We start from the raw sequence: 23,377 nt of genomic DNA, 5'->3' as shown, positions 1-23,377 counted from the left end.
TTCCAGTTAAGAATCACCTCATGAGAATGGTCCTTGAAGGGGGGCTGGGAAGGGAGTTTGCGAGGAGTGAGGAAAAGAAACTCTATGGCATATCTTGATGGATGTGATTGACCACCTCTACCACCAAGGTCCCAGGGTGGGGGTGGGTAAAGGTGTGTTCATACCCCTTACATGGCACAAAGTATTTATGCTCCACCCCCTTGGCCCATTGGCGGGATAGAGGTGGGTGTGTGCCACAGCACCTTGGTGGTATTCTGTATAGTTTTAATGAGGGGCAGAGCCACCCTCGAGGGCCCTTCAGGGGCCAGAATATCCACCATGGGATCCGTGTCCTTAAAGACCTTCTCTGCCTGCAAGTTCAGGTTCTAGGCCGCCCTCCTGAGTAGGTCCTGATGGGCCCTAGGGTCTATAGCAGACAATGGGGTGCAGGTCCCTGCCACCACCTCATCCGGGGAGGAAGAGGACAACACCCTGGGTGGCACTAGGTCTTCCTGACCCTCTCGCTCATGGGAATCCACCCGCGTGGTGGCCCCTTGAGCGGTGCAGGTGCTGACTGCAGTGTCTGGTGCCTTGGTCACTACGGTGCCGGTGCCCGGGTCGGTACCCAGTCTTGAGTGTTGGTCGGTCTGGGCTTCTGTATCCCGACCACAGGAAGGTTCCCAGGTGACAGGCTCGGATGCCTCCATCAGCTTCCTCTCTGACACCACCGACAGGGACCTGGAACCGGGCCCCTGGGCTTGGTGGTAGGCCCGCAGTGTCCAAAAGGTCCACTGAGTAGGCCCCTGCCACTGAGGAGGCCAGGCGATTGCAAGCACCAGCTGCCCTTCATCCTGCCTCAGGCAATGCTGGGAGAAGTACTAGTTCTGCCAGGATATGTAGGAGTCAACCTCTGACTCCGAGGAAAAGTCTGAGCATGACCAGGGCGGTGCAAACCTAGACTGTGCTGGGGCAAAGGCGAGCAGTGCCGCAACATAGTAGGCTTGCCTCCATGACGGACAAACGCCAGTGCCATTGTCAGTGCCGTTGTCGGTGCCACTGTCAGAGGCAGAGCCCAGGCCAGCAGGGCAGGAGACTGTGCTGTCATGGCGATTAGGTCCCTTGCTGCCTCCAACGTGTCCGATGTGGAGGGAAGATCCAGGTTCTCCTCCACTCTCCCTGCACCGGGGAGTACACCAGAACCAGACTCAACAGACTTCCCCGAGAGGCCGGAGTCAATCGTCCTGGCATACGCGGGCCCAAAGTTGGGTGTCCCGACATGGGATGCATCCTGCTGGTGCCCACATGCTCCGTTGTCTTAGTAGGAAAGCGCCCCCTGACGCCCTCTTCTTTTTGTGCGGTGCCTCACACTGGAATTGGTTCTAGGTGCCGGGTCTCCTTAGATGAGTCCTTTCTCGGAGCCATGGCCTCCCACACCGAGGCCGGCGCGCTACACACCGAAGTGTCTGGTCCCATGCCACCTGGGGGCAAAGGGCTGACTCCATTAGAAGGAGTTTCAGCTGAAAGTCCCGCTTTTTTTTTTGTTCTGGGCTTAAAGCCCCTGCAAATGTTACACCTGTCGGACTGGTGGCCTTCTCCAAGGCACTTGAGACAGGAGTCATGTGGGTCTTCCTTGGGCATGGGCTTGAGCCAGGACCCACAGAGCTTGATGCCCTGAGACCAAGGCATGCCCCGGTCCCAGGGATGGGATGGGATTGGGGGCGGGGGGAGGAGGGGAAGGGAACTGCCAACGTAACTAACTGTACTACTAACTAACCACAACTATACAAACTATTTACAGATAGAGAAGAAAAGAGTCCACTAGGGAATCACTTGCAAACGCAAGAGAGGATCTGCTCCAACGACCATCACTGGCATTAAGAAGGAGCTGAAGAGGCGGTGGGTCGGCAGGGAAATATATACACTGCCGTGAAGGCACTGCTCTAGGAAGCTCCACAGCCAACCCGATGGGTAGCACTAGGGAAAAACCTTCTGACGATTGTGCACGCAGCGTGCACACACCTACTTGGAATGGACATGAGCAATCACTAGAAGAACACAAAGAATTATTACGCACATGTGGGCCAATGGACACTGTTTCCAGACAGGCACATGGCACACATGCCCACTCACGTGTGGAATATACATCGGGACCAGCACTTGAAGAAGAATCTGAAGAGTCTGAGAAGTCATCAGAACCACAACAGCTCTGTTTATACTCCTCTATCACAGTATCCCTGTCCTTTTCAATTAACAAATAGATTAATCTAATATTACAAGTCATTTCAATTGTAACAGGTTAGCACATACTTATTTTCAGCACTGAAAATTATTGCTTGATGAAGTGCGGAAGGAAACCACATCTCAGTGTGGCAGCTGGGGCTCAATGCTTTACCTTGAAAGTGACTGGTCACAAAAGTCTCATCGCCAGCTGTCTGGCGTAGCACACCCATAGGAGATATTCTTCAGAGCCTTTCTTTAAAGATCAATCTATCACTCTCCCTCACAACTTCAGTCTTTTTCCTATAGAGTACTAAACTACCCTGTGACCCCTTGGTTTTGGATAGCCACAACAGAAATCTGTGATATGACCACACAGATCAATCTTCCCCTGCCAGTGGCTATAAATGTTCACTCTGGAATGCTTCCAATCCCCTGCTAGCCCAGTGAGTGAGGAACTGTACTAGAGACTCAAAGGTTCTGGCTACAGTACACATACAACTGTGTTTTTGTAATCAATACATGACAAATTCATCTGACCTGGCTACAATACACACAGTTGTGCCTACACAGCAGCTTTTTTCACAACAACCATGTTTGTACATTCACCCCACCACACTTCCTGACTGTATCAGTATGTTCTTGGAAAATCAGGGCAGCTCTCCCATAGTACCTCTGCAAGGGTCCGAGTACCCGGAGGACAAGCACACAGAACACAACTAGGAGCGTGGGGTGCAATATACTCTGGGTTGCCCTCTGACACAGAGAGCTGTAAGGAAGGTGCAGCCACGAAACGGCATACACAGTTAAGGGATTGAGTCTACACCGCAAAGGGGGCAGGGAGGGAGACGAGAGGGAATCTTTTGCAAAATGGTTACAAGAAGACAACCACCTGACAGCTAAACTACTTGTCAGGGCAAAACCCTGCTAGTTTTCACGGTTACTAAGTACTGGCCATGTCCTTGTAATAATAAGCCATGTTTACAGCTGACTCGGCTGCTATACGGTTAAAAATTCTGTTAAAAGTTTTAGTGTAGGAACACTTATTCACATAACACACGGCTTCATTACTAACCTGTTTCTTATGTACCTTTATCCATGTTGGCAACAATTATTATTTTAAAGACTAGAATAATTGTCTGATTCTTTATTTAAATAATATAATCAGATCTGTTGGATGATCTACTGAGGCATCTAACTGTAATAAGAATCAGCACCAAAACAGTAATTATGTATACATAAGGCTACGTTTTAGTCATGGGTATTTTTAGTAAAAGTCACGTTCAGGTCACGGGCAGTAAACAAAAACTCACGGCCAGTGACCTGTCCATGACTTATACTATATGTCCTTAACTGAAACTTGGGCTGGGGGTGCTCTGGAAGGGCGGCCTGGGGTGTGTCACAGGTGTTGGGGGGGCAGGGGGAGGGAGGCCCCAGGATCCCCACTGGTGCTGGGGTGGGGTGGGGGCAGGGCTGACAGCTCCTAGGGCAGGGGCCGGAAACTCCTAGGGAAGGGGTTCTCAAACTGGGGGTTGCAAGGTTATTACATGGGGGGTCATGAGCTGTCAACCTCGACCCCAAACCCCGCTTGCCTCCAGCATTTATAATGGTGTTAGATATATAAAAAAGTGTGTTTAATTTATTACCGGGGGGGGGGGGGATTAAGATTCTGATAGCAGTATTTACTTGGTTTCGTTGCCCAGATTGTATGCTTACAGGATCCAGTCTATCCTAGCAAAAAAACAGGGTTATGCTACACAATCAGTTAGAAAAACAGGAAAAGAAAACATGTACATATGTATAATGTGGTCAAATTCATGCTGTTTTTGGAAGTGCTGGAGCATTTCCTGACTTTTCTGTTATTTAAAGTGTGCAATATTAATGACACATTAATGACTTTTTTGAAAGATATGATTTAATGTTTTCCTCTTCCCTTTAACAAAAACGATCTGTGCTTTTATGCTGGTATGTAAATAGTTGCACTTTGGCTTTGAAGTTCACTCCTCACTGAAGCCAATGAAGAGGGGAGGGTGAGTTCCCACTTTTGCTGTTGCTGTTTTGCCTTTCAAGAGTTTTTGAGCTTGGCAGCTGTGTATCTGTTTACTTCGTGGTGAAGACTCTTAGAACTGGGTTTAAAAATAAATTAAAAAGAGGGCAGGTCCCAAATGTGTAGTATTTTGCAAAATGCAGCCAAATTGGAGAAACTAAATTTTCAGGATATGCCTGTAATTTTAAACTTTTTCCTCTCCATGAAGGTAAGAATTTTGGGGGGGGGGGGGGAGGGGGGGGTTTGAGGTGGAAGGAAGCAAGGATTTGCTGTGTATTATTTTTCAAGTTAAATGCTAACAGTCAGTTTCATGCAGATTGTTTTCATATTTATCAACCTCTACCACTTACAAACTTACAAACGAATATTTTTTAGTGTTTAACCTGCCCAGAACTCCAAAAATTTTGCATCGATTTGGTTCAAACTTTCAAACAAAAATTCACCTCCAAAGAAAAAAATCAAGCATGGAAAACATTACCAAGCAAGAGCTTCAGAAAAGGTGAGAGTTCTGAAAAGCATTGTCATGTAGAAAGACTTTAAATGACAAGTGTTTTTCAGAGTTAACTATAACAGGCTCTCTTAGTGGTGCCTACAATATTTGTTTCATTACAGCAGAACATTTGCCTGAAAACAGAATATTAGTTTCCCCAGAGCGCATCCGCACCTAATGCTTGTTCATGAATCCCCTGTGATCTCATGTGTGGTTATGTCACATACAGATGGATCACTTCATTTGGGAGAAAAGTAGCGAGGGTATGTGCAGTCTTTAGAAACAAAGTGCTTGTATTTTTACTGGATTCATCACAGGTCTAAGCAAAAGCTGTGGGTGCTGCCTGTGGGTGTCTAGACTAGGAAAAAAGATAATTTTTAAAATTACATTAGCTAACCTGTTTAATTAGTTTTTAAACACCACTAAGCACTTGGTGTATGACAGGGCTTAACTCCTTTAAAATATGCTAACTGGTTACAGTCAGTCCTAGACTCTTCCCAGGCTTGACCATGACCACCTAACATTTTTAAAGGTGTTACCTCTTGCCTACACTAGGTACTAAGAAATATTTTAAAATGTGATCACTAGTATGTTTTTAAAAGCACCTCCTTCTCCTGGTGCAGACAAGGCCCATATGAAAACACTCAATCACTTGGAATAGACATATGAAGTCCTCAGGTCAGGACGCTTGAGATCTGAATTATGACCTCTTTAATGCCAACCCACATATAAGGTCCCCGTGTATTCTGTGATTTAGAAACCAAAACTACCAACATTGTTAGCTATTTCATTGCTGTTCATTTTAGCAGAAATCTATTGCCTCCTATGCCTCCACAGGTACCAGAAGCCCCAAGTCTTCACTCTCTGGCTAACGAAAGTGCCAGCTTTCTTGACAGCTTCTATGATGCAGTTATTAGTTATCTAAACAAAAAAAATAATCTTTGACATTTTGAAAACTTGAGGTGTGGGGACAGCATAAATAAGTTGAATATCAAAATAAACAAATAGGGTTATTACATGGATTATATTATTCTTTTTCATATTTGATTTAAATTGTTGAGATTTTTTTTATGTCCTATAAACTACACAGATCCTTGCCCAGAGTTTTTCCAAGACACCAACACCCAAATCCATTTTCTTTATTATTAAAAATACTTAATAAAATTCAACCAAACACTTGAGCAAGAAAACTGCTCCACTGAAATTGTTTGGACAGCTCCAAAAAACCCCCAACTGTTTGAAGTTTGACTTTTAGCCAATCACGAATAACTTCCCAACCCACACTGAAGTCTAGAAGCGAGAAAATCATGTAGTGATAACTTCCGAAACATGAACGGACATGCATTTACTTCAAGAACCATCTTTGACCACCTATAACCAGATCCTCCTTTCAAGGGTCACACTTGAGCACTTTGGGACAGTTATAAACTTATTTATCTATTTTGTTCACAATAAAAGCAATCAAAAACAGTGCAGTCAGTACAGAGTGCAATACACAAAAAGATATACATACCTATACTGGAGGTATAATCGGTGGCTCCAAAGATCAACTCTGGTGCCCTGTAGTACCGAGAGCAGATGTAAGAGACATTAGGCTCTCCACGAACCAGCTGCTTTGCACTAGAGAGAAGCAAAACAGAGATCTCTTTCAGTGTCAAAAGATTTTACCACACTTCAGCACAGGCAAACGTAGTTTTATTTCTCTCTCTCCCGCCCCCCATTTCCAAACTATTCTGTATTGATGCTGTGATGTTACACCCCATATTCTTCATAGGAATATTATTATGATATGAATATGGCATAACTAAGATATGCTTTATGCAAGATGCCTCATGTACGATATCATTGGAAAGGTTATGATTTACTGAATGTGATTATCCAATTTATATGCTTGTGTCATTTCTGTATCTAAAGTTAGGAATATGGACTATGTAACAATTACAACTGGGCGTGAATTGGGAAGACACCCACCGGACAACAGGCCACCAGATTTGATGGGCCATTAGGAAGAAGCAATAAGACTGTGAAGATACTAATCTCTCTCCTTCCTGGGAGGCGTCCTGGGACATAGCTGTGACACTACTAGGTCAGGTGGTCTTGTCACCGGATACTAAACATTATCCTGGACTTCTTGTAACTTTCCATTAAAAGGAGAGGGGGGGTCAAGTTTGAGAAACAAAAGATCTCGTCTTATGTAAATCTTATTTAAGGGTGGAAAGGAAGGCAAACGGGACTCTCCTCCATTGCCTACCCAAGAATAAGGACTGCTGAAAGAACTTGAAGGGACAAAGGAACTAACCTGAAGGGAAAGACAAGGGTGGGTCCAGTCTGTAAAAAGAAATAACTGGAACTCTGGGCTACAGAAACTCTGCATCCTGCCTAATTCAACATTTAGGGTGAGAAATTACATTTTGTAACCTGTTTCTTCAGTGAATCAAGCTTAGTTTGCATGTTTTGTTTTATTTGCTTAGTAATCTGCTTTGTTCTGTTTGCTATCCCTTATAATCGGCCTTTTATAGTTAATACATTTTTTTTGGTTTATTATTAAACCCAGTTTATATAATTTCTAACTGGGGGTGGGGGGGGACAAGAAGTAGTGCCTATCCTCTCTTCACATTGAGGAAGAGGGTGACATTTTATGAGCTTGCGCTGTGCAGATTTTTCTATTCAGTGCAAGACAGTATTATTTTGGGTTTCTCTCTCAAAAGGGGTGTGCATGTGAATGCTGGGGGAGCCCTCTCACACAGATCTGCCTTCAGTCTGTGTCTGCAGCAGGGTGTGGCCCTACCTGTGTGTGTGTGCTGCAAGAGGCCAGAGAGCCTAATTCAGCAAAGCAGGGAGAGGGAATCCAGGCTGGTGGAGGAGAGGCTCAGTGAAACCTCAGTACATCAGGTAGCATCCCGGACGTGGGGGTCTAACCCATTACAGATGCATGTGACAAAGTTTTTTTTTTTTTTTTTTTTTTAAACTGTCATACCAACTCAAACCAACAGCCAGTTATCTTATGATAACACATTGGCCATGCCAAAGGACATCTTGAGCACAATCTAGCAGACAAATAGGTTCATATTCCTGGATAACACTATACTACTTTGCTGGGTGCAAAGATTTATTTACAGAGGATAAAGGCTTGACAGAGTCTGGTTCAGTCAAATTTAGTCAACTGTTGAGGTTCAAAACCCCCTACCACTCACTCACTCAAACCTAAATATCACCTTTCTTTATGATCACATCAGCACTCCTTTGGTTCTATACTGCTTAGGAAGGCACTGTAGGTTATTTTTATTTTTTGCAGTGGGACGAATAGGAGAAAGAGCAGGCTGCAGGCATCTGACAATGGGCTCTGCCCTGACTCAACATTAAGGCTTTGTCTGCATTGCACAATGTCCATCTGGGCCCTAAACTACCGCAGAATTGCCTCTGTCAAAGCAGCAGTCACCTCAGGTAACATCCCCGCACCGAAGAAAATGAAGGAACTCAAGAAGTTTCATTTGCAACATCAGGCAATGAGCATATCTATTACCTACTGTACTCCCACAGCTTTAACTGATATAGATGGAAAACATTATATGGGGTGGGCAGCAGAAGCAAAGCAGAAGCACAGTAGCTTTTAGAAGATATAAGAACATGAGAACGGCTGTACTGGGTCAGACCAAAGGTCCATCCAGTCCAGTATTTTGTTTTCCAACAGTGGCCAATGCCAAGTGCCTCAGAGGGAATGAACAGAACAGGTGATCATCAAGTGATCTATCCCCTGTTGCCCACTTCCAGCTTCTGGCAAACAGAGGCTAGTGCTATCTACACTTCAGTATAATCATATTTTTGTAACCAGTTTGTGCCACACAGCTGAAATGATTAAAACAAACATAGCTGAGTTATGCCCACAGCATCTTTTTGTACAACACAACCATATATAAAATCAAGGGACAATAGGACAAGCTCAGATCCAAATGAAGATTCCCCCACATGGCAGGGCACTGAGTTACTACTACTGCTGCTCCAGTTGCTCTAAAGGCACATCAATGTAATTCATACTAATTATTTAGATTCTAAATAAAAGGGTTTTGCAAAATTAAATAAGTAGAAATGTAAATTTCCAAAGCCATGTTTTCAATGTATACTCAAACATTATACATTTTGTGTTTTACTGGATATTTGACCACTCTCATCCTAGATGCAAATCTAGGGATTTATCTCCTTCCATACATTTTCTTCTCCCTTCCCAACTCATCCGTTAGTTTTCTCTACCTTTAATTCTCCTTCTGCAGTCTCCTGGACCATATGAAACCCCAATGTATATTCTTGAGAGAAGATTCACTCCAGGTTTCAGAATTTAACCCCAATCTAACAAAGAGCTTCTATTGATTCCTCCTGATTACTTTGTTTTTAAATGATAGCAATATGGGTTAATTGGTGTGGGGCTCTTTCTGGAGGGTGGCAGACAAGACATTTAGTATCTGTCAAATTCTAAAAGTAGCATTCTCCCTGTTTTGCCTTAAGGTCATTGATTCCTTCTCCTTTGGTGTTAACTTCCATGTATTGTAATCTTTTAAAAAGAGATTTTTGTGTCTCAAACATGTGAGTTATACTTGAACACACATTTTGGGTTGGATCATCATCATTCAAAAAAGCAATGCAGCTTAAAAAGAGTTGGTAATCTGATGCTGTCCATATGCTGTGGAAGCAATTCAAATCAAATGCTCAGTTACACTGACACAAACAACACCTCCTCCCTCCCAATATTTAGTCTTTTTCTCATTTAACTTGATCTGAAACTCCTATTTTTTTTGTGGAGCATCTTATGTAGCTAAATAGTGTTAGTTTAATTTTGCCTGTAAAAAAAGTTTTAGTCCATCATTCTTATTTTAATAGTCTTTTGTTACAATCTCAGGAGAAGATTCTTGAACCACCGTGCATGAATCTATATAGCGCTTCAAACATCACTTCAAGTTCCAATTTACAATAATCAAGCTAGTTTAGCAACAATTGCTCTGGGGACATCTCATACACACATACTCTCCAAGTTACTTAAGTCTACTACAGTTAAAGGGCGTTTTGGGTAAGGGACTCAGAGAAAGGAAGTGGATTTCTGACTTCTACCAGTGATCTTGCCCACGTAAAGAGATTTACAGCTTTAAGCATCTAATGACAATCCTGCTCTATGGATACCAGAAAAAGAATGTGCCTTTTGACAAAAGACTTGTAAATCCCAGTATCTAAGACCCTTAGTTAAAAGTCTATTATCTCCGGCTGACTAAGTCCTTTGGTATTTGAAATACTATACTAATTGGTATAAACATGGATTCAGAACATACATATTCAAGTAGTACTGGATTAGCATTATATTTTTCTATTGGGGTTATTATATCACACCCATCACCCAATAGTTAAACTCGGATAGCTGTTCTTTCCTAACCACTATATTTTCTCTAAACATCTGTATACTTTTTTTTTTTTTAAACATACCTATACAATTTCTTGTTTTGATTTTTTTAATTCCCCTTCTTTCTGAATCCTCTTGCATTCACCCAATCCCTTTCTCTCTCTGAGATAATTATACACACACACAAATGGCAGGAAAAGGGGGAGGGTTGAGATAAAAAGCCTCTGCACTCAGCCTTTTCCAACTAGAAGGGAACCCTATTAAGATACTGTTCTATGTAATATAAAAAGTCTCTGTGTCGAATTATGTCATGGTTCTCTTTAGATAAATTAGTTTTAATCAGGCTTTGGAATACAAAGAGCTTGTCTGCACTAGAAAAGCTTTGCTGGCATAGCTACACTGGCAAGCCCTTCTAGTGTAGACACAGTTTATACTAGCATAAAAGTCCTTCTGTAGTACCCAAAGAGACATAAGGTATACTGGCACTTTTATACTGTCATAAGTGTGTCTACATCAGGGCTTATACTGGCATAATTTTGTCAGTAATGAAAAATCACATCCCTACGTAATTTAGCTATGCCAGTATAAGTGTTAAGTGTACTGTAGACCAGGCCAAAGAGACAGACTTACCTTCCAAAGTCACAGAGTTTTAGGACAGCTGTATCAGGGTCCAGCAAGAGGTTCTGTGGTTTTATATCCCGATGGCAGATTCCAAAGGAATGGATATAGGCTAAACTCCGGAACAGCTGATACATGTACAACTGGAACACAAACAGACAAGGTATAATGTACAACTTCCTTGTAACAAAGGGGGGGGGGGGAGAAGGAGTGGGAGAGAGATTAGCATACTAAAAACCTTACATAGTAAGCCAGAGTGAATTCTACAGCATACCAATAAAAAAAAAAAACCACTAGACAAAATTTAAAGCAATGTTGGCAAGACAAGTAAGGCCTAAAAGTTGGACTTCACTTTTCTTCCCTTCCACACAACCTCAACACTTCTTTGTTCAAGTCAGGGTAATTTGTTATGCAAGTATTCCTTGACCTTTCAAAAACAAAATGTTTTATTCATAAAGAATATTCATGACAGCAGTCCAGCATTCACAAGCAACCCTACAAGGAATGATGGCTGACAGAGAGAAAAAACACACAGCAAACAGAAATACTTCCATGTCAGATTTCTCAAGTCCTGTCTATATTAGGTGAAGAGGCAGCGTGACAAATTCTTGAATGGAACCCTTGAGCTTGCTACACTGGTACAACTTCGTGCATCCACACACAACACCCACACCAAGCAACTTTCTAGTGTTGGTTGTCCTAGCAATTTGCATTGCTTGGGATGGCCTTTAGATCAAATCTAGAGGAACGAGTAAAATCTAGATATTCTGAAACTGTCACGAAGTTCTTGCTCCCAGCAATGGCGCCAAGCACTATGAAAATGAACGTTGGTTACTTGTAACTGAAGTTCTTCAAGACACATGCTACATAGTCATGAGACGCACTAGCCACGTACAGCTAAGATGGTGGAACCTAGCTAGCAATGCCTTCTGGAATGTGGAGCCTTTTGGAACTCTGGCCATCTTAGTTCCTTCCCACCACCTCCTCTGGTCCAGGTTATAATTAAGACTCCCAAGGAAGAGGGGAAGGTGAGTAGGGGGTGTGAATATGTAGAGTCCCACCTCAAAGAATTTTGGTCACAAGTAACTTTCATTTTTCCTTTGAGTGGCCTCTGCATATGAAAGGGATTCTCTGAGAAGGCTGTAACAGTGGGGTTTTTCTGGTTTATCATGAAACAGACTTCTGAAGAGAGTACACATGCAAAGGATGGCAATGACTAAATGATTGTTTGATGGGCCTTATTAACCAATCATCGAGATACAGGAACACAAATTCCTCTTTTCTTAGGTGAGCTGCCACTGCCAATAGACATTTAATAAATGCCACGAGACAGGAGAAAGTTCAAATGGAAGGTCCTTGTATTGAAAATAGTCTTCTCTCCACTGTGAATCAAAGGTACTTCTGATATACATGACTTGCAGCAATGTGAAAGTAGGCATCTTTCAAATCAATGGCTGAAAACCAGTCTTTTGGAGAAAGGGAGGGTATGATAGAGCTAGGGTTAACATATGGAAATGGAACTTCCTGAGAGATATATTGAGTTTCCTGAGGTCTAGAATCAGTCAAAGCCCTCCATCTTTCTTGGAGATTATGAAATACTTTCCATAAAATCCTGTGCGTCTTGAATCTCCCTGGTACCTCTTCTACAGCTCCCATTTTGAGTAAAGCCAGAACCTCGTTTTTTAACAAGTTCTTATGAGTGGCGTTCCTGAACAGAAACAGGGAGGGTGAGTTGGAAGAGGCAAAGTATTTAAATTGAATCGAATACCCACTGTGGATGAGTTCTAAAATCCACCTGTCCATAGTTATAGAAGTCCAATAGTAAAAATATTGATAAAGTAGCTCTCTGAAGAGGGAAAAGTAAGCATCGGTCAAGACTGGATTGCAGTCCTTATGAAATGCCTCAAACCTGTGGGCTAAGGTTCAACACCATAGCTGCCAAAGATGTTTGCTTACCTTTTGCCCTTGTTTTGAAGTTTCTTCTCCTCTGCTGGAAAGACTGTTGAGGAGGATATTGCTGTTGGCAATAATATCTCCTCTGTACTAGGAAAAAAAGGGAAGATGGCAATGAAGGAAGCTATCTTTGGTACCTAAATACTGGTAGTCCTGGTCTTCTCTGACCTTGCTGCATAATTTGTTTTCTTCATCTTCTCCAGAAAGTCATTAGTCTTGGTACCAAATAGACCTTCTCTTTCAAAGGGAAAGTCTTCTACATCAGCTTTAGTTTCTCGGGGTAGTCTAGAAAATTTGAGCGAGACATATCAAAGAGGAATTGCAGATACTACAATTTTAGCTGTCTACTCTGAAAAATCAAAGATGTTTGCAATGCATGCTTTACTACTACTTGCTGGCTCTCTGTAGCACAAGCATTAGCAAGTTTCTTTTGTTGATCTGGCATAGCCTTTTAGTAAAGGCTGACATTTTCTTCCAAAGACAGTATTGGTAATGTGCCAGAACAACTTGGTAGTTCACAACCCTTAAGGTCTACATAGAAGAGAACTGTTCTTCCGAGTTCATCCATCATCATTTTGTGTTTATCCAAGGGAGTAAAGTAAACTGAACCACTCTTAGATCTTTAAACAGCTGCTTCCACTACTAAGGAATCTGACACCGGGAGAGTATGAAAGAAATTCCCTCCTGGGTAAATGATATAAACTAAGCTAATACCTGAAAGGCTGCGTTCTCCTTCGATGGAGATGTGGCAGTGCAGACATCTAGGTTCTCTTCAGGAGATATCCATTGTCAGTTTCAAGATTATAATTCTTCAAACTCCTGAAGGGTGATCTCTTCCTCTACATCAGACAAAAATCATGCATTAGAGCAGGAGACTGGTCTCCTTTCTTATGTGATATCAATAGATCCTGTATCTTTAGTTCTGTAGGGCCTGGTTCCACTGGTACTGGTGACTGAAGATATCCACTATACCCTTAGTGCTGCAGATCTGGTTAGTAAGATGGAGTTGACCAATAAGACCATCTCTGTGCCTTGGGGGCATTCTCCAATCCATATTTGGGTTCAATTCATAATATGATCCCCACCACGGGGGTTCTCTGAGAAAGGTTGAGAGCCCAATCATTTTCTCTTTAATGGTGGACAGAACAAAGATGGCACCTGCCACTCTTAGACATAATCAGGAGCCAAGAGGCGATAGCAGTGGATCCAGTATAGGAAAGAAACCTACTGGGGAACCCAATGCTGTTATAGGGGGATGGAAGAGGAGAAGACATTTGCTGTTCTTTTACCCTTCTGTTCCCTACGACAGTCAAATCTAGAGAGGAGTTCCTTCTCTTCTGTAGTTCTTCTCTCTCTAAATTTGATTGAGGCGGAGGCACTGGAGCAGAATGATGGATTTGTGCCAGTCCCGTCAAAAAGGGTTGGGTAAGGGAATCGGAACAGATACTTGGATCTGATACTATCTTTTGCTGCCTCTTTTTGTCTTGATAAGTGAATCTTTGGATCCTTCGATTTTCCTACTGGATCAAAGTCTCTGGCAACCAGCATGACAGCTGGATCTGGTGTCACAGCTGCGTGTTTCTTAGCTCTATTTCCAGAGTCTTTACACAATGGTCCTCTACTTGACTCCAATGTGGCAGGATCCGAGGAGCTTCTCGTTTGTGGATTGGCTCTCCTTACATAAGCTGTGACTGATGGCCATCTCACGATGACTCTCAATAGATTTCTGATATGTAGGTTTACGTAATCGACTTGTCCTTCGATGCGTCCAGTGCCAAGACTGGTGTATATCACTTCTTGGAACCGACCATATTACCCAATCTGGCAGGTAGAGCTGCAATTGCTTCCTTGAAGGCGATTACTTGTAGTCCATTCTGTCTCTTCTTCTCTACTCTCAGGGTAAAGATGTTGCACCTGGAGGGTGAATGTCCTTCACTAAGGCAGACAAGACACAGTGTATGAGCATCCAATGCTAGAAAGACTGAAGCGCAGAATCCACATTGTTTAAAGCTTTATTTGTTTTTATTTTTGGATCTGGCAACAGGTCTTAATACTGACCCTAATTAAACTAAAATTAAAGCTAATTAAACTAAAATCAGTAACTGTATCTAAAACTAGCATTTTGTAACTAACTGGGCTTTATCTAAGAGAAAGATCCAAACATGAGGTCTGGGTACATTCCTGATTCATTCCAGTTGCACAGAGTTGGACGGAACAGAGAGGTAACGCACCGCACCCCTTTTACAGCCTCATCCATACAGTGTGGAAAGTAGGGCAAGAGGAGTGCATGAGCACTCAAATGGACACCACTATCAAGGTCCCATCATTTGAGCTACCCATGGCTGGTGCATCATGAGTGGGCATATGCAGGAGCCACTCGAAGGAGAATAGGTGCTTCAGGAGTTCCAGAATGCATTGTTGCAACTGTGACTGTAGGATGTACTGTGTGAGGAAGTGCCAAAATGGTTCTGCTTAAAAACATACTCGTGAGAAAGAGCACTGGGCCATTGCAAAAACCAAGGATGGGAAAACCCATCATTTCATGCAGAGAATGTTCCTCAATGCCCTCCATGCATTGTGTAAACAAACCCTAGAGGGGATGTTATAAATACTGAGGACTGCACACACAAAGTCTGCAGAAATATTTAACCATAACCCTGTTAAACAGTCCTGTATGTGTCCTTCATTTTACTACTCGGAGCTGATCACCAAGGTATCATGGTGTTTACAAACCAAAATGTGCACGTCTTTAACCAACCTCCTCTTACTCTCTACAGTTTCATTCAATGGCAGTGAATCACATCCACTAGACTGAGACCACTCTGCCTGAATAAGGCACAAACAAGAAATGCAGCTGTAAGGGACAAAGTTTTTCCATGCAAAAATGTATGCAATCCTTGTGATCAGCAGCAATGGAAAAATAAAGTAGACCAGGAGAGCTTAACACAGTGTTAGTAAAATATTCTTGTTGGTTAAAGTTTGTGTTAGTGGAACTGTGCTATTTTGAAGGTGGACTAAAATCTCATCATTATGGTGGGTGGGGGAAAGCAGAATGGTGCAGGTAAAGGCATTGTCAAGGTTCAGTTTGAATTGCACAGCCTCTACAAAGCCTCTAAATATTAGATCGGTTTTTACTCTTACTGGTAACATACAATTAATCAGGGCCAGAAGTAGTTGAGCACCCATTTCTCCTTATTCCGTGGGACAGCAGGTTCATTTTTAACTGTAGTGGGGATCTCTATACATATCTCAAATGGTTAGGCGGTAGGGAGGAGAGAAAGGGAGACTGAGTTTTTCAATTTAACTATGATAATTTGTTGGACACCCAGCCTCAAGTAAAATACAATTACCACCCTAAATTGGTCTCTTTTGCCTCTACTCTCTAGCTGCCTGGCCCAATCGCAGGGGTATACCTGGGGTATGGTCCAATACATCTAGAGGGAAATTTTAAAGACCATCCCTCTCTGGTTTTACTTTTAAACCTCTACAACAATTCCCTGCTGTACCCCACTTCCAGTGATTCTTGTATGCTGTCTTTCCACCAGTCAATTGAGCTGTGTCCTGACATCCCCAGCTCCCTCCACCCAGAGTTTTACTTTTAAAGCTCTGGGTGGACAAAGGTGAGCACAGTCACTACTGCTTGGAGTGACTTCACTTGGAGTGGGAACAACTAACCACGCTAAACAGAAGTATCCACTCTCCCCCTACCCAAAACTCTAGTCAAACACATGATAGCTACAAACAGGGGAATTGCTCTGAAGCTGTTCACCTACCTGAGAGCTCTACCTGGCAGATTACTGGCCAAAGCAAGCATGTCCAGCTGCAAAGCAGGATCCTTCTGCCTACCTTTGGCTGCCTTCAGAGTTGTGTTCAAGGTCTTTTAATTGGTAGGTATAGCAATAAGGTCGTATCTGTCTCAATTTCATCACTAACTATTCTTTGTGGATTTTTTCTTTCCCTCCCCCCCGCCCATTTCTGTCAACAGCCTGAATCCTGTCCAGCCTCCAGGTTCAAGTTAGTTTTTGTTATTTTATAGCACCCCAGATACACCATTAGGAGATGTTAACTTTAAAATGCAATAATTACAAACAAGTAAAATTTGTTGTCTGAATTTCCCTTTATAAATATAAAAGTATTTTGTAAGTTTTCTCCGAAAAGTCTAAGAGTGTTCTTTATTACCCAAGGAGTCAAAAACTGGTATATACAACATTTAGTATGATGCCCTATCTCAGAATACAACTGGATGCAATTTGTATTTTTTTGTTGCCGTCATTTTACATTGCTACTTTCTTATCTTCCATATTATATAATGTTAGAAGCTGTGTCATAGAATCGTAAGACTGGAAGGGACCTCAAGAGGTCATCTAGTCCAGTCCCCTGCACTCATGACAGGACTAAATTTATCTAGACCATCCCTGACAGGTGTTTGTCTAACCTGCTCTTAAAAATCTCCATTGTGGAATCTCCATTTTCCCTAGGCAATTTATTCAAGTGCTTAACTACCCTGACAATTAGGAAGTTTTTCCTAATGTTCAAATTAAACCACCCTTGCTGCAATTTAAGACCTTTACTTCTTGTCTTATCCTCAGAGGTTAAGGAGAACAATTTTTATGCCTCCTCCTTGTAGCAACCTTTTATGTACTTAGAAACTGTTATGTCCCCTCTCAGTCATCTCTTCTCCAGACTTAACAAACCCAGTTTTTTCAATCTTCCCTCATAGATCATGTTTTCTAGACCTTTAACCATTTTTATTGCTCTTCTCAACTTTCTCCAATTTGTCCACATCTTTCCTGAAATGTGGCACCCAGAACTGGACACAATACTCCAGTTGAGGCCTAATCAGCATGGAGTAGAGTGGAAGAATTATGTCTCGTGTCTTGCTTACAACACTCCTGCTAATACATCCCAGAATGAAGTTTGCTTTTTTGGCAACAGTGTCACACTGACTCATATTTAGCTTGTGATCCACTATGAACCCCAGATCCCTCTCTCTGCTGTACTCCTTCTTAGGCACTCAATTCCCATTTTGTATGTGTGCAACTGATTATTCATTCCTAAGTGGAGTAAAGTATGTTCTACTTTATATGTATAATTTTAGTATATACCTCCACCACCAGAATTCACATTGTGGACAACTCCAATGAGGCTTAACAGTTTTTTGACTTATTTGGTAATAAAACTCTGACACTACCCTACCTTGCTAAGTTATCCTTATTTATTTATTTATTTATTTATAAATAAATAAATAAATAAATAAATAAATAAATAAATAAAAATCTACAGATAGTGCTCAGGTAAAATCAGTTTCCCCAGAATGTGTATGTAGGAAAGCCATGAGCATTTAAACTTAAGAACCTTCAAGCAGGATATGATCTTATTGTAATTGCAAACACCTGAAAATGTTTAACTGCATAAGATCCAAATAACTGGGCAAATTCTGGAGGGCATACAGTTAAATTGTAAACATACTACTTCAACAACAGCCCAGATACATTGATTTGTCTCTGGGACAAAATATCACTGCTGGGTTATCATTTCTCTTAAAATGTAGGAGTCTAAACAACAGCACAGAGTGTTGCTGAAACTTGCTACCTTAAATTTTTTATATACACAGTTAGGCTCCAACAATTTCCTCTTATAATCATTTCTTTTTATAGATTTTGCTGCCTTGAAATAAACCCTTCACTGTTTAATCTACCCTGCTGTTTAGTGTGAGAATTTAAAGTTCAGGTTGGGGAAAACTAACCACGATTAGAAATGTTGTGTTACAGCAAACTTCCTATTTCAATTTATAATTACCTACCTTGACATAGATCATAGGGAGTGTCTGTTTGGCCCGACTATAATGTCTGGCAACTCTGTATACTGTTTCAGGAACGTAGTCCAGCACCAAGTTGAGGTACACCTCGTCTTTCTGGAAGAGAGAACAGAAGAAATAATTAGGAAAAGATTCAAAACAGGGAAATGCAAGAACAGTATTCAAGGCAGCTGTCAGCTTAAGAAATATGTTAGCTTGCAAGGTTCTAAGGTTTTAACAAAGGGTATGTCTATGCTCCAAAAGTGCATTATGTTAGAAAACATGCTGACTTTTTTAAGCTAATGCAAAGTTAAACATGAGCTGTCCATTACTGCTAAGTTACATTCAATATCATGCTAATTAAAACAGATTCGTTAACAGGTTTTCTAAGGTGAGGCATTTTCCCAGAGCAAGTGAGGCCAAAGACCACTCTGCCCATTCAAGTCTCCATAAAAGATGTTTGGGGGAATGATATCTTCCATCTCACAATCTCACACTATTTACAAGAATTGCTAACTTCAAATTCCCTGACACACCCTACTTAATTTCTTACTGATAAATGGTGTTTTGTTTTTTTTTAATTCCAGCACATCTGAGAAAGGTTAATCTGATCCTGTTGAAATGGTAACATTGCTATAAGTATTTTAAGGACTAAAGAGATTTTTCTTTTCTCCAACAAAAACCCTAAGCATAATACAACAGAGCAAGAACAAAGCTTCAAGCATGATGTTTAACATTTTCAGCTTGATCTGTAACCTAATTTCAAACTTCACACTGAGGTGGGAGAGGGATGAAAATCTGTGACCTCACATAAGGGGTCTTGATTTTAACTCTTGCTCATCTTAAATTATTTGTGTTAAAAGAGGAATTACATGAAATGAGACATCACGTTCACACAGTGCTTAATTTAACTAGAAATTAGCCAGGAACAGTCAACATGGATTCACCAAGGGCAAATCATGCCTAACCAACCTGACCGCCTTCTATAACAAGATAACTGGCTCTGTGGATATGGGGAAAGCAGTGGACACGATATATCTTGACTTTAGCAAAGCTTTTGATACGGTCTCCCACAGTATTCTTGCCAGCAAGTTAAAAAAGTATGGATTGGATTAATGGACTATAAGGTGGATAGAAAGCTGTCTAGATCATCAGGCTCAACGGGTAGTGATTAACGGCTCGATGTCTAGTTGGCAGCTGGTATCAAGCGGAGTGCCCCAGGGGTCAGTCCTGGGGCCGGTTTTGTTCATCTTCATTAATGATCTAGATGGTGGGATGGATTGCACCCTCAGCAAGTTCACAGATTACACTAAGATGGGGGAAGAGGTAGATACGCTGGAGGGTAACGATAGGGTCCAAAGTGACCTAGACAAATTGGAGAATTGGGCTAAAAAAAAAAAAAAAAAAAAAAATCTGACGAGGTTCAACAAGGACAAGTGCAGAGTCCTGCACCAAAGACGGAAGAATCCCATGCACTGCTACAGGCTGGGGAACGACTGGCTAAGCAGCAGTTCTGCAGAAAAGGACCTGGGGATTACTGTGGACGAGAAGCTGGATATGAGTCAACAGTGTGTCCTTGTTGCCAAGATGACTACCGGCATATTGGGCTGCATTAGTAGGAGCATGGCCAGCAGATCGAGGGAAATGATTATTCCCCTCTATTCGGCATTGGTGAGGCCACATCTGAAATATTGCAACCAGTTTTGGGGTCTCCACTACAGAAAGGATGTGGACAAATAGGAGAGTCCAGCGGAGGTGAACAAACATGATTAGGGGACTGGGGCACATGACTTACGAGGAGAGGCTGAGGGAACTGGGCTTATTTAGTCTGCAGAAGAGACGAGTGAGGGGGGATTTGATAGCAGCCTTCAACTACCTGAAGGAGGGGTTCCAAAGAGGATGGAGCTAGGCAGTTCTCAGTGGTGGCAGATGACAGAACAAGGAGAAATGGTCTCAAGTTGCAGTGGGGGAGGTCTAGGTTGGATATTAGGAAAAACTATTTCACTAGGAGGGTGGTGAAGCACTGGAATGGGTACCTAGGGAAGTAGTGGAATCTCCATCCTTAGAGGTTTTTAAGGCCTGGCTTGACAAAGCCCTGGCTGGGATGATTTAGTTGGGGTTGGTCCCGCTTTGATCAGGGAGTTGGACTAGATGACCTCCTGAGGTCTCTTCCAACCTTAATCTTCTATGAGTCTATAATTCAGCTGCTCATTTTCAGAGGCAAAATAGGCCCTAGAAGTCTCAAGTACTTTGATATAGCCTTCCCACCCTATTCTGAAACTCAGAATTGTATAAACATTTCCAACTATACAAACTGAGAATAACTAATATCGTTAATTTTCAAAAAAATAAAAACAGACAGAAGGGAAAGCAGTCAAGATTTTCTATGTTTGGTTCCCAAAACTAGAGAGATATCTATAGAAAAAGATGACAGATTTCCATGACACTTAGAGAGGCCTCATGTGGATGGAAGTGGAACACAGCACTCCCAGACTTCAGCTGGGACTCTTGTCATTAGTGGGTCCTCTGGCTACACTTTTTAATTAATACCTCCCAATTTGAAAGAAAACCTCTAGATGCATTTGCAGTAGTCATTTAATCACAATTGTCCTAGTCTTAAATGCTGTGACTTAATTAGCCAATTACAGTGCACAACCTGTTGTGCTTCTCTCATGGCTCACTGAATTATTTAAACTGTCTCTACTCTGCCCAAGCAAACAACAGTGACCTCCAGAAAACATGGAGAATTTTTGACAACATATAACATACGCACATCATCATGTGCACACAAAACACGTGTAGAATTTCTGGATTTTAGCATTTCACAAACTCAGAGGTGGGTCAATATCATTACTTGAGGGCAAACATAAGTACTTCAAGGGGCATTTTGAGAGCATTTACTGGTACCGCTTAACCTAAAGAGGAGCCACCCTGCAAATCACTAAGGCCTTGTTTACATTAGTCTTCTCTCCCAGAAATAAGTCATACTTTTGCTACCACTGGTTAAATTCCACTGATGGTAGTGCCAGCATAGAAAAGGTTCCATTTTTTTTTAAACAGTATGGTGTCTTTTAGATCTGCTATGTCCAGAATGATTCAATATGAAGGTAAGTACCAGTCAGCCTCAGAAAGCCTACCTACATTAGCACTCTCACTATTGCTACCACAGGTAGCAACAACAGAACTTTTTGTAATCAGGACATACATTTTCTATAGAAATATAAAATTCAGTGTGACATTCAAATTTATACCGTGTATACTCGTTCATAAGCTGAATTTTTTAGTAAAAAAGGGAAGCACCAGAGAAGGGGGTTGGCTTATGAACGGGTATAGAGAGAGGGAGAGGTGGGACACAGCCTCCCCGCCTCTCCCAACAGAGGGGGCAAGGAGAGGCAGTACAGCCAGCAGAGCCAGAAGGGAAGAGGCGGGGCCAGAGTCTCTGCTTCTGACCACGCTGCTCTCCCCGCAGCCTCCGAAGCTGGCACAGTCTCCCCTGGCCCGCCCCAGCTATGGTGGGAAGGGATGGGAAAGGGAGTGTGGGGGGGTCCCGGGCTAGGGGTGGGGACATGTGGGAAGTGGTCACAAATTTCCTGTCCCAGCCTGTCAGGGTAAGCAGCTTTGTTTACTTAGGTTTACCTCCGTGCCTGCGGACTCTCGAGGTAAACAAACCATCTCGGCCCGCCAGTGGCTTATCCTGATGGCCCAGGAGCCAAAGTTTGCCGACTCCTGAACTATAGGGTCGGCTTATGAATGGGTCATAAAAATTTTCCATTTTTATTTATCCATCTTGGGGGGGGGGTCGACTTATAAACGAACTGGCTTATGATCGAGTATATACGGTACATACTTGATAAGAAGGCCTTGTACCTCAAGGGAGAAATTTCATTCTCATAAGTAAATAATTCTAATTGCCTCAGTATAGATATAGCCTTCTGAATAGGTAATATGATTTATTTTTAATGAGTGGGTGTGTGCAGTTATATAGGATACTTGTACCTTGGAGAAAAAAAATCATACTAGCAGTAAGGTACAGCACAAAGTGCACTATCATCATCAGGGTGGATTACAATTATTTTTTTACTCTAAAGACTCAAGAGCTCAGTGTCAAAAAAACTTAAAAGGGAAATATTGGAGAGGTACACAAAATAATGAAAAGTATAGAAAAAGGAAACCTGACACTCCCATTTATTCTCTCTCCCTGTATAAGAATAAATGAGAATAAAATGAAAAACGTAAAGCGAGAAAGTTTAAAATTAATAAACACTTTTCATGCAGTATATAATTAACCTGTGGAATTCACTGTCACAAGATAAAGTCCAACAACTTTGTGATACAGGTCTAGTTGACAATTTTCATTTGTGATTTATTTTGTTTTCATTCTGATTTTTATTTTCTGCTCTGCCAGACATAGGACTGTAATTCCATAGCAAGTGTTCCATTTCCATGAGTACAAAGCTCAGATCACCAGAATCCAGAGACCGTTTTAGACCCTTGAGTAAATATTTGCACATTTTTATTTTATTTACTACTTAGATTCCTTTCACAAACCCATGCCTGCAGACCTGCTTCTACTGTTGCTCGCTCTCTCTCCTTTTCTCTGATGGTAATAGCCTGTTCTCTCTTTTCCCACCTCCTCTTCTTCCTTCATCGTCCCAGAAACTTTCCCACCTGTTTTTGCGGCCTTTTTTTGCTGCCAAAATGACTTGTACCTATCCCTTGGGCTCTTATCTCTTCCTGTAGTGTTGGCTTTGAGAATAAGGAAGGATGCCCTAGCCTATTGGTCAAACCTCAATTCTCACAGATGTAGTGTCATGCCTATACATACATTCGCTCCATTTTTGTGAATTCCCCTCTCCGCCCCCCCCCCAGCAGTGTGATCAGCTTTATTCAAAA

At 42.0% G+C, this 23,377-nt stretch overlaps 1 protein-coding gene across 4 annotated transcripts in view; it reads right to left on the bottom strand.

The window, feature by feature from the left end:
• Window positions 1-23,377, bottom strand: part of GSK3B (glycogen synthase kinase 3 beta) — a 228,490-nt gene that overhangs the window by 79,471 nt on the left and 125,642 nt on the right. For all 4 annotated transcript variants that reach the window (XM_034788614.1, XM_034788631.1, XM_034788605.1 and 1 more), the window contains exons 4-6: window positions 18,491-18,601; window positions 10,747-10,877; window positions 6,247-6,353 (exon numbers count right to left, since the gene is read on the bottom strand). In XM_034788614.1, the coding sequence (XP_034644505.1) occupies window positions 6,247-6,353; window positions 10,747-10,877; window positions 18,491-18,601 (349 nt within the window). The remainder of the gene's footprint in view (window positions 1-6,246; window positions 6,354-10,746; window positions 10,878-18,490; window positions 18,602-23,377) is intronic.

This window comes from Trachemys scripta, chromosome 1 (genome assembly GCF_013100865.1).
Source record: "Trachemys scripta elegans isolate TJP31775 chromosome 1, CAS_Tse_1.0, whole genome shotgun sequence".
Classification (NCBI taxonomy): domain Eukaryota; kingdom Metazoa; phylum Chordata; order Testudines; family Emydidae; genus Trachemys; species Trachemys scripta.
Note: the sequence above shows the minus strand (reverse complement) of the source record. Positions and strands in the feature narration are given on the sequence as shown.